General features: G+C 40.0%; 2 protein-coding genes across 3 annotated transcripts; one reads left to right on the top strand and one right to left on the bottom strand.

The window, feature by feature from the left end:
- Positions 1-321: 321 nt before the first annotated feature.
- On the top strand, positions 322-4,370 carry LOC145463148 (sonic hedgehog protein-like). 2 transcript variants are annotated; one of them, XM_081446880.1, is made up of 4 exons: positions 322-589; positions 1,990-2,436; positions 3,183-3,386; positions 3,841-4,370. In XM_081446880.1, exons 1-4 carry the CDS (start codon positions 535-537, stop codon positions 4,368-4,370), a joined length of 1,236 nt encoding a protein of 411 aa, XP_081303006.1. In that variant the 5' UTR covers positions 322-534. The 2 variants fall into 2 exon arrangements, with proteins under 2 accessions (XP_081303006.1, XP_081302998.1); XM_081446872.1 differs by having other exon boundaries at positions 527-2,436.
- Positions 4,371-5,381: 1,011 nt separating this feature from the next.
- On the bottom strand, positions 5,382-10,756 carry LOC145463139 (synaptotagmin-7-like). Its single transcript, XM_081446860.1, has 4 exons — positions 10,520-10,756; positions 9,509-10,413; positions 6,616-6,751; positions 5,382-5,698 (listed from the first exon to the last, which is right to left on the bottom strand). The coding sequence occupies exons 1-4, from the start codon at positions 10,530-10,532 to the stop codon at positions 5,382-5,384; spliced, it is 1,371 nt and encodes a 456-aa protein (XP_081302986.1). The 5' UTR covers positions 10,533-10,756.
- Between the last annotated feature and the right edge of the window lie 37 nt (positions 10,757-10,793).

Here is a 10,793-nt window from a genome sequence, read left to right as displayed (position 1 = left end):
GTTTCAATTTAAATAATACAAAGCAATCCTCCATGACCGTGTCTTTTTCACAGCCCTCGGGTTATCCTCTCTGGGTTACTCTGCTTGCTAATGTAAAGTGCGTGTAGCAGTCTTGTTCCGACATGGAGATCGAGGAAAATTGGGTTTGAATTAACAAGCATCCTTGTGGCAACTGATTGGGTCAGTGGTTTGGTCCGCCTTAAAATATCGAGAAAAGCTTAATTTTATTTCAACGATTTTTGACTGCATTTTTAGTGGCGATGACTTGGTGAAACGTTTTGTATCCCTGCCAAAACCACTTCCATCTAAATGCAAAACTTTCGAGTCGGAGTGTCAATGCTGAATAGGGCCACCTGTGTCGCGAAGGGGAACCATACGAAACAAATTGACAATCTTAAATAATTGATGCGCGTTCACCCTTGGACAGTACTGCAAGCCTTCGATGCTCAATTAAGCACCACTAAGGTAACTTCCCTGCTCAAACGTGTTTCTTCCCTGACCTAGAAGAAAAGACTTTGCAGTTCAAAGCCCACCATGAAGCAGGTGATAATGATACTGCTGGTATTAGTTATTCCTGTGGCTTTTTCAAGTAAGTATTACTTCATTATATCTGTGTTGTATTTTACGGTTTGATATGCCTAGTTTCATTTACGCGTTGGAAGCCGCATAGAGCTTAGTGTCTTGTTGATCCGCACCGGGGTTCAATAAAAATATCACGCGACACTGCAAGGCCTTCCTTGTAATCTGGCAATGTGTTTATGAGATTTCGAGACAGTTCATGCACAGAAAAGACCAAGGATGCCGTGAGATAGCGAATAAAAATCCTTGAGACGATTGGTCCGGCTGCTAAATTGTATGTCAAGAACGTGTTTTTCATCCTGAGCTGCAATACCTGAACTTTTTTGAAAAAAAAGACGATCTGAACTAAATTTGTGATGGTTTTTGTTTTAATTCAGTAATTTTTTGACTGAAATGGAACTTTTTGTAACATTTTTCTTTTCAATTTCACGTTGGACTTACAAGCTTCAAAAATTTCAGGAGAAGTTGCAGCGGCGAGTCCATTGTTTTTCCAACGTGCATCTATGCTGCCATTCCTGCCCGAAGAAAATTACAATGAATGTTAAACATGCTTCTATCTTGCCAAAGCATTCCGTTTTCTCGCCTGTTATATCACGCCACCAAAAGATCTCTTCTCAGTGTGGTTTGCTATTTTATGGCCACAGGCAACAACAGCTTTAACAAATTGAGACGCTCCACAATGGCGTCGGCGTCTGCCTCTAGATGTAAGCAGATGTACGGATTTCCTTCTTAAAATCGTAAAAAGACTGGACGTCTCCATACAGGCTACGCCAGCGGCACCCGATCGATTTGAAGCGCCAGTCGAGCATGGAATGGATTTTCTCTGTCGTGTTATTTTATGCGTTTTTCCCTGATTGAAGGTTTCTTTACGCTCTCCTTTTTTTACAGGCATAAAATCATGCGACAGTGCAAATCCATCTTGAACAAAATCGAACCCGGTTTGAGAGATATTTAGCATCAGCATCAAAATTCGAACCTGTGTTTCCAGATATTGCTTTTTTTTTATCAGTTTTTCATTTTTGTTGGCACAAAGTTGGGCCGGATTCCAAGTCATAGGGATTAGGGACTTGAGAACGGGAGGAGAAGTTAAAAGTTGGAAGTGGGAGCTACATTTTCCGAAGGCGGTCATCATATATTTTCAGACTATCTATGGAAACGGAAAATGTCCGAATAACCAAGTGTTTTCTTATTGACGATGAATTGCGTCACAGCATTGGGTTTCCAGAATTTTCTGAATTAAGCAAGTTTTGCTGATTTGTTTATTTCCATGATTCCGTGGTTTAACTCATTAATAAGTCTGTGAACAGTTCTTACTGGGCGATATGTCCCCCAAAAAAGTGGTTCCTAACCAGTTCACCCGTTTGACAACAACTAGCACTCTTTTAACCTTTGTGCAAACCCTTTCCACAGAAATGTTGCCACAGTTCTCAGTTCTTAAAGAGATGTATCTTGGTAACATCGATTATGGCGGACTTTATAGCGACCAGGACGTGAAGCAGTACCTTTTTAAAGACCTTAACAAGCGTAAGTTACCGGACAATGCCACATGCATACTGCGCATGAGTGCCGTGTTAAATGTCACAACCGAGGAGCCTGGGAGCCAGCAAGGCTTGAAAAACTACTTTTACTTTCATGAACGAGATGAACTTTTAAACTATCTGAAGAAAATGTATGGAGAACCCGACCAGTCTAACAAGACGAAAGATTTCAGTGGCAAAGTTGGAATAATGTCCTTCAAAGTCAGTGGTAGCGAGGCAAGTGAAGATTGCGGTGTTCTGCTGTGGAATGGGAACGGGGTTCATCAGGGGAAAGGTCCTAAGTATTTCCAGTCCGCTCATTTGTGGGCCGCTCCTACAGGTATGAATTGCTGAATGAATAATGAGTTATTGTAAGAATTATTGGAGAGAAAAAATTGGAAAGAAAGGAGAATCGAGAGCGAGTAACAGGGTGACGCAAAACAGAGCAGAGAGCTCTCTAAACATCTCTAATCTTCCTGCGCAGATTTGGTGCTATCAGTCATTTTATTTCGTTATTATGACGTCCTACGTTTCTCTTATATGATCCTTGAAGGTTCATATAAAGATCAGTCTTATTAAAGGGTCCGTCAAGATTGAATGAAAAAGTAAAATTCCAGCACAGTTCGTTCACTGGCTGAATTTGTAGAACGCATGCAAATTTTAGCAAAAAGAATACCGAATTCTTGGTAACACCACCTCGCACCACCATTTAACAGTAACAGTACTTTATTATTACAAAACTTCCTTTACAAGCCTTAGTAGCTCGCAGCTAGCCACGCTATTCTGGGCGAGCTACTATTACTTTAACAGTATCATAAAAAAGAGGTAAAGTCTTCATACAAGCCAAGTGGCCCTTCAGTATTATAACCGTATTATCTAGTTTAGTTAAAAGAGAGAATAAGAGGGAAATATTATACACAACACAGAGTATAGAGATTGGAAATTTCTCGTAACACCACCTACCAACTGATTTTCCGAAGGTACACCAAAAACTTGGACCTTTAACAATAAAATTTCTTTCAAGACCCCTGATGATCAAAGTTATAACTACTTATACAAACATCTGTGTTTTTTCTAACACTTCAGCTGGATGTGTAACCAATGTAAATGTACAGCAGTCTGGTGGATCGACCTGCTTCCCGTCCAAGTCACAAGTTGAACTCAGATCTGGAAAGAAGATTCCCATCAGCGACCTGGCCATCGGTGACACGGTAAAGACAGTCACTAAGAAAGGTCAGATTGTGTTCAGTCCTGTCATTACGTTCCTGGAGCAAGAACCTGACTACAAAGGTAAGATGTTACTGACTTGAATAGACTTCGTTCATTTAGTCCGTAATTGCACCCCAAAATACCTGTCTGAGAAATGTAAACGCCCCCCACCCACCCCCCCCCCCTCCAAAAAGCTAGCTTGATTTTTCCAGGCCCAAGAAGGCGCCAGCTGAGAGGCCTTGTTAAGTATCAACATTGTTCTCTCTCGATGTCAGACACCAGTGCTGTATATAATTCGTTAATTTTAACCCACAAGATAGCCGGTATCTTTTGTAGGAGGAAGGAGAAGGGAACTAGGGAGGAGCTAGTCTTCCTATGCTGACAGTGGAAAAGATGTCAGCCCTAAATTCCGCGATCGCTATTTTGATGTTCAAAAGAAATCCTCCGCGCCTCTCTCGCTTTAACCTGAGTACACTTATTTCCCTTCTTATGATTTTACTTTGTCTAATTCTTTTCTTCCTCTAATAATCTCCAGGCCAATTTATTACCATCACGACTGAAAGCAAAACCCAACTCACCATCAGCGAAGCTCATCTCATTTTCAAAATTGAATTTTTGCGAGGTCCCCGTGGAGAACATACCTCCCGCTCAGTGCATGCGTCCCAAATCAAACCCGGGGACCGCATTGTCGTCCAGGCTCCACAGTGCCGGAGGCCCATTCCTGAGATGGTGGTAGCGGTCTCGACAGTTGAAAGGCAGGGGGCCTTTGCGCCAGTTACCCAGGAAGGGACCATGATAGTGGATGGAGTCTTGGTGTCGTGTTATGCTGACATTGCGGACCATGATTTGGCTGACTCTCTTATGGCCCCTCTAAAGAGCTTTTATAACTGGGCCCCTCAGATACTAGGAGCCAGGGGAAAATACGCACATAGTTACCTAAAACGGGTCCTGCGTCCCATTGGTACAAGGGTCTTTGGAGAGGAAATGTTCTATCAGGGGCCAGACAGCGAAGTCATGGGAGGGAAGGAAACGATCACCTCAGTCTTTGACTGGCATGACGAATGATTTCTTTATCATAACAAAGCGCGGAAGAAAGCCAAGCCAAAACGCTGGTATAAATGAAGAATTTCTAATAGTGCCTTCGAAGAGCTACAGAGAAGCTACGCATTTTTTAAATAGGTAGTTAAAGGTGGTCTTATAATCAGACAATAGGTGTAATGCAGTAATGATTATTAACATTGCCCTGGATCACTAAAACGTTGACAAGGTTGTAAGTTGTTTTTTTTTCCCCGAGTACCTTTTTGCAGGTCTTTTTTTAAATATGCAGATGTGAGCTGATGCAAGTAAACATTCGTGAAGCGTCTTAAGTTGGTCAGAAGGAGATAAGAAGCCACTCATCTCAATAGACCGCTTAAAACAGATAATAAAAAAGACCGATGGATTTTTAACTGTATAAGTAACGTGACAGAAAACCGTCATTTCTTCGTTTGATACAAAACAACCAGGGCTTATATACAGCTCTTTAATTTCTAAATAGCACTGTAAATCTTCTCTGAAATTACTAACTATTAAATATGTATTGCCGAAGTCGACTATTTGTTCTTGACAAAACGAGAAAACACTACATCTTTCTTCATATTTTATCTTCAGTAGCTCATAAATAACGCTAACCATTGTTTTGTATAAACTGCTCAGCGAAGGCATAAGCCGCCAAATTCTTACCTTTAAATAACTAACTAGGGTAAATGGTATTTCCACACAAAACTTTACCTTTTAAACCCCGGCCCGGGAAAGTATGATACACAATGCAGCTCACTGGCCTCTACAAATCTCTCATTGTGCAACCTGTGACTACTTGTTCTAATTGTTTTGAAAGAAGCAAGTTCGCTGATATATTTAACATAGAACACCATTCTTTTTGGCAATGATACATAAAAAAACCCCGCGCTCCGGCTCCGAATACCGACTGTCTGTCAGTGCTAGGTGCCTGCGAAGCCAATCAGATTGCAAATTTGCCGGGTTTTGCGCTAACATCACTATTTACAACTTTAAAGCACGAAACGTAAAGAAAACAATTCATTCGACAAAATAATCCTGAATTGGATGCCACTGTTCTATTTCAAGGTGTGGCTTTTCCATTACTTGTTCCCAGTGCTTGTACTCGCTCTCGACATTCACGCAATACCCAAGATGCACCGTGCCTATCGATACGTCACGCATTCTTCCTCGATGCTTAACTTTGAACATGAGCGTGACCTGCGGCAGTTTGTCCGAGTGCATGTCGAACACAAACACTTCGCTGAAGTTTGGTGTCAAAGTGTTATGCGCGGTCTTTGTTGTTCGACTGCTCAGCTTTCTTCCACAGAAGGTAACCTCGAGTTTAACAAAAGGATCTGAAAAAGCGGGTAAATCGATTAATGAACTGCCGCTTATAAGCCCTCCCGCTTATAAGCCCTTGGCCCCCACCCACCCTCCCACCCTCCAAAAGAAAATAGTGACCACAAGAGTAAAACTTTCACCATAATGGCTGTTTTCATTTCTCGACATCCTTTCGCAAAATCAAACTTGATCCCCTGAATTATACTTCATTTCCAGCCTTGTAATCCTCTCCTTTCCTCCAAATACTTGTTCTATTTTGCTTGGTAGAATCATGCATGTTATCCAATTCATTTGTATCTTTGGTGGTATTTCGCAACATAATATGGAATTACGAACTTTCTTTAATCTATAATTTGTGAGAAGTAGGCTACTGATTTTAATGCTTCAGTTGACTCAGCAATGAGATGTCTTTCTCCGAACGCTGGCTGGGGCAAATTGTTGACATTTTACTCTAACGTCTCTCTACTCGGGAGTAGTGGACTTGTCCTGACAACAGAACAAAATACTGAGGGACAACACGTACAAGACAAATTGGGACTATTCAAAAGATATTTTAGTCTCGAGACCGTGGAAGAACAAAAATAACCCTGAAATGGGTTTATTCGCTTCTCGTAGATCATGTTCTGTTCAAAATGTCTTATTTTAGTTAGAAAGAAAATGACGTTATTGTTTTCCCAGAAAAGTCAAAACATAACTACTCCGGCCTAATTGTCTTACTCTTATGCATTTCCTTTCTCAGATCTGTGGACTCCTTCTTGGTGTAGAAGACACAGAACACGTCACAAAAAAGCACCGCCTCACCAACCTATTGTTTTCATTGTTTCCTTGTTCTTTTGTACTTTTGCTCTCTATTGGTTTACGTCCGCTGTGTCTTTTACACCAAGTAAGAGCCGATCTCATTCAAAGTATACGTTGCATAAGAAATACTTACTTAGTCTCCCATCCTTCGTAATTGGTTGTAAAGCTCTAGCGCAGTTTAGTTTGACTGTAAGTTTTTGATCCGTTGGGTTGTGACACAATGATATCGACAGTTCACCAAGTTCTGAGGGTGAAACTGGAATTGCCTCCTGCAAAACAAGTCGTGTTGAAAATATTATTAGTTACTTTATAGCCCTGTTACACTCTTGTGCCATAAGAATATCGACGCTGAAATTTGCGAAATTTTAAGAATGAGGCTGAGATACAACACAATTATATGTTTTTAACAAGCAATATAAAATTCCTCCTTTCTCTAAACGGCAAAACTAGCCCAAAAACAGCCCTGGTGGTCTCTTGCGATGTGTCATAACAGGCTTTTTTGCCTGCAGTCTGGCTGCAAAATTTAACACCATCTAGACACCAAACACTTGTAAATGATACCAAGATAGATTCTAAAACGGAAATCTCATAGGCTATAACTAAAGTGAGAGTATTTTCAGCCTAGAATCGGCAGAAAAACATGAAAATTCACCCTGGTCTGGAAAAACAATGTTCTTATATATATGTATAAAGAAGGAGTGTTTACTAAACTAGCAGCAGATTGTACACGCATGGCACGAAAGGAAGACTCCAGTAAGAAGTTAGCTCAAGGAATCAATTCTCCAAACAGCTGTGTTATGTTTCTATGGCAATCTGTTCTGAGAATTTACAGTGTGTATCAAGCAGAAGCCATTTCCGTCGCGTTTGCTTATGTCTGATTGGCTGATGCCTGGTAACGAATTCTTGCGTTCAAGTATCTACCAATCAGAGATATTATTACATCGATTATACTGAAGACTCTCAGGAGAGGGACGCTATTAGTGTGCAAGTTTTTGGGCTGAATTGTCAAATAATTCTCTTTCGGGATAATTCACGTCCCAAGAACCGCCAGTCCCTCTTAGCCGGCGGAGCTTGGCACACGCGAGGAAGAGATGCTTCTGAAGACACACGAATTAATTGGCAACAGTATCAGACAATCCACAATGAGTATTTATTGTCTCTATTAAAAGAGAAAAAGGCTTGGTTTACATATAATGGGGTTCTTTTTCGTATTAGGTTACTATAGAATTCTGACGTCAAGAGAGTTGTGGACTCCAAACGGTCTGCAAAAAGAAATATTGATTCACTCTATGGTTTAAGTTGGTAAAAGTGTTGCTTTAAAAACGAGTGACACGTGGAAGTCTTTGAGTTTTGAAGTGTCAGTTACAAAGGACAAGTACATTAAACGGCAAAACCCATTTCAGACTCTCAATATTTTCAGTTGTCTAGAAGCCACGATGCAAACCTTGGAACTCTACAGTGACGTAATACGAAAAAGAGCCCCATCACATGTAATTACACCTAGCCCTTTTGTCTTTAAATAGAGATCATTAGTAATCATTGTGGCTGGAATACTGCTATTTTGACTTCTTTGCTCTTCTGTGCATTAAAAAACGTGTTGGAATTCTGTCTATCAGCAAATGGCTTTCACTTGAACTTTTTGAGTAACCTTACCTCGTCAAAACAATCGAAAATCTCTTTGTTTTCCTTTTTTTGTTTTTGTTTTAGTCACTTGGGAACGTGCAGTAACCATGACCATGTCAAACAGTGCAGAATGATGAAACAAAAACCACAAAAAGTGTAAAAATGTAGATAATTAATTACAAACTTACTTACAATGAAACCGAATACCAAATCATAGAATGTTTCTTTGATACACAGGAATTTGCGAGTTACGCCTAGCTAAAGAGCTATGCCCTGAAATGTCAAAAATGATACCCTTCTATCTCAAAGCTCTTTAAGAGCAATAAACTGGCATTTTTATTTTTGTAAACTGAGCGTAAATGAAACATGTTACAGTGATGAGGGTTTTACCGTTTTAATTACACGACTCATGGCCTCATCATGCGTATTTTAGCTGCATGGACTTTGTGAATTGAAGTTAGCCAGTTTCATCGTTCACCACCTTTTAGGGCGTTTACAAAAACGCCTTCAATGCGGTAATCTGGTATTTGACGATGAGACATCGAGTGCATTCTCGGATAGTTTACAAAAATAACAAATAAATAAAGACGTTTTCAGATTTAAAGTCCCCTCTAGCGGCTCGTTCTGGAATTGTTTGATTTAATTAGGCAAAACTAAGCTCCAAACGCTTCCCAACCCTTATACATGAGACATATGTACACTGATAAACAGATATAAACGAGACGCAAGGATGTGAAACTACGTGCTTGAAACTACGAGCTCTCATCATTTCAGGGTTTACCTAATTTGTCTAATTTTTCGAACTGTAGTGTATTTTTCCAGCAAGCAGGAAAAATAATGTATTTGCGTCACGTTTGTTGACTTTCTGACGTGTTTCATTGTCCTATAGGAACTCGAATTTCCGAATGTCTCTCTATTTTTACCCATGAAATATGTCTTCAGTGATTTTTTTTTCACTCGAAAAAAGTTAAAATTTTATGTTGGTGAAAATGCCTTTTAAAATGATGAATATGAAGTAAAAAAAGGGGCCTTTAAAAGATAAAAAGATAGATTTATATACGATTTATGATCAGGAAAAAAAAAACCTTTGTGACACTAAAAATATAAAGTGCGCACTGAAGCGAGAAACTTTTTGTGAAGTTTGAATAGATTGGAACGAGGAAAGTTTGACTGTTTTGCATTTGGGTCCGTTAAAACACTTTTACTTCAATTAATTAAGATTCCTCTGAGTTGTTTCTGATATCTGGTTTCCTAAAGCTCATATTCTCTACTTATAGAGATTTTGTAACTTTACCAATCATTTTGATTCGAAGCGACCATGAGAAAAGAAAAGAAATAAACAAAGTGACACGAAATAGTAACGCAATGAAAGAAAATAAGATGTTGTTATTAAGTGCACGTACCTCAATATTGCAGTAAGTTTCATCTATTTCCACTGGAATGAGAGGAAGTATTTGACTTGTTAACTTGTTCGCAGGAAGTTCCTTTAGTGAGTATTCAACTTCCCCAATTATTGTATTGGCGCCATCATTGAAGAGCTGAAAGTGTAACGTACTTTCATGAAGTTTTGCTGAGGTTATCCCGTGCGCTTCCAATTTTTCATTGAATTGCGGATCATTTGAATTCTTCACCATTCGAGTTTTCTGCTCCCAAATTTGATTCTTATTAAAACTCAACGATGCAATTACTAAGACATCGGGTGGGACATTGTCCTCGGAACTCGTGATTTTTATCCCGCGGATAACGTAAATCTGCAACAAACGAAACGATTGATCGTAGTAAAGGGAAAACTCCAATTTTCCCAAATTGCTGTCGGGAAATTTCTTGTAAACCGCGACCTTTCTATGCTGAGGGAGTGAGAGATTTTCTTTCTGGGGCAGTTGCTTTTTCGTCGGCGAAATTTTACGGGGAGGTTTTAGGGATCGTGGAGTGAGCGGCGGACTGAGAGGACCTGTGTTGATAGCGTTCAGTTGAATTCCCGTCCCGCGATCTTCCGCTTTGCCTTTTACATTGACGCTGTGAACTGTCGCCGACAGAAGTGAGTGTCCATTTCGATAGTCATCCTTTGAAATACTTCCCGATCTCTCACTCCTTATCGGTTGCTGGAGTTGTACGGGAACAGACTGTGGAATATAGAACGGTGGAATGTCCTGTTTGATAACTGCTCGAGACCCATAAGCCGGATCAGAAGTCAGCTTTTTATATTTATACTCGTTGTTCACAGAACGGTTGCGAATAAACTGTACCATGAAGTAGATAATTACGACGACAAATCCAGCGACCAGCCCCAAACCAACCGCCAAAACAACTTAAAGAAACAAAACGAAAACATAAGGATTAAAGTGCTGTTACAGCGGACTGTAAATATTGTCAACTGACGAGTAAAACAATACAAAAAGGACTGAAACACTTACCTTGGTTGACCATTTAGGAAACTTGACGGTTTGTCATCGGCCGATTATCAAAACAGAACCAAAAACCTTCTACATTCTTCTGCATGGTTAAAAGAAACAGAAAGATTTTACGATTTGGGCGAAGATAGGTGTCGAAAGTGCGAGGTCACATTTTCGTTGGATATTAGCGCGCTCGTATGGCAAAGTGGTAGAGTCAAAAATAAATTATGTTCCCGTTTTTACGTGTTCTGTGGACAGACTGGCTTCCGGTTCACTTCAGTAACCAATCAGGTCT

The sequence above is a fragment of the Orbicella franksi genome, chromosome 1 (assembly GCF_964199315.1).
Source record: "Orbicella franksi chromosome 1, jaOrbFran1.1, whole genome shotgun sequence".
Taxonomy (NCBI): Eukaryota; Metazoa; Cnidaria; class Anthozoa; order Scleractinia; family Merulinidae; genus Orbicella; species Orbicella franksi.
This window is presented reverse-complemented; position numbering and strand designations above follow the sequence as displayed.

What these genes read in the sequence shown, in the direction of transcription:
- LOC145463148 (XM_081446872.1), top strand. Translation starts at nt 1,902, where the DNA reads ATGTCCCCCAAAAAAGTGGTTCCTAACCAGTTCACCCGTTTGACAACA. An exon ending in TTTGTGGGCCGCTCCTACAG is followed by an intron (nt 2,437 to 3,182) that starts GTATGAATTGCT and finishes CTAACACTTCAG; the next exon opens with CTGGATGTGTAACCAATGTA. An exon ending in GCAAGAACCTGACTACAAAG is followed by an intron (nt 3,387 to 3,840) that starts GTAAGATGTTAC and finishes AATAATCTCCAG; the next exon opens with GCCAATTTATTACCATCACG.
- LOC145463139 (XM_081446860.1), bottom strand. An exon ending in AAACTTACTGCAATATTGAG is followed by an intron (nt 6,752 to 9,508) that starts GTACGTGCACTT and finishes CTTGTTTTGCAG; the next exon opens with GAGGCAATTCCAGTTTCACC. An exon ending in TACGAAGGATGGGAGACTAA is followed by an intron (nt 5,699 to 6,615) that starts GTAAGTATTTCT and finishes CCGCTTTTTCAG; the next exon opens with ATCCTTTTGTTAAACTCGAG.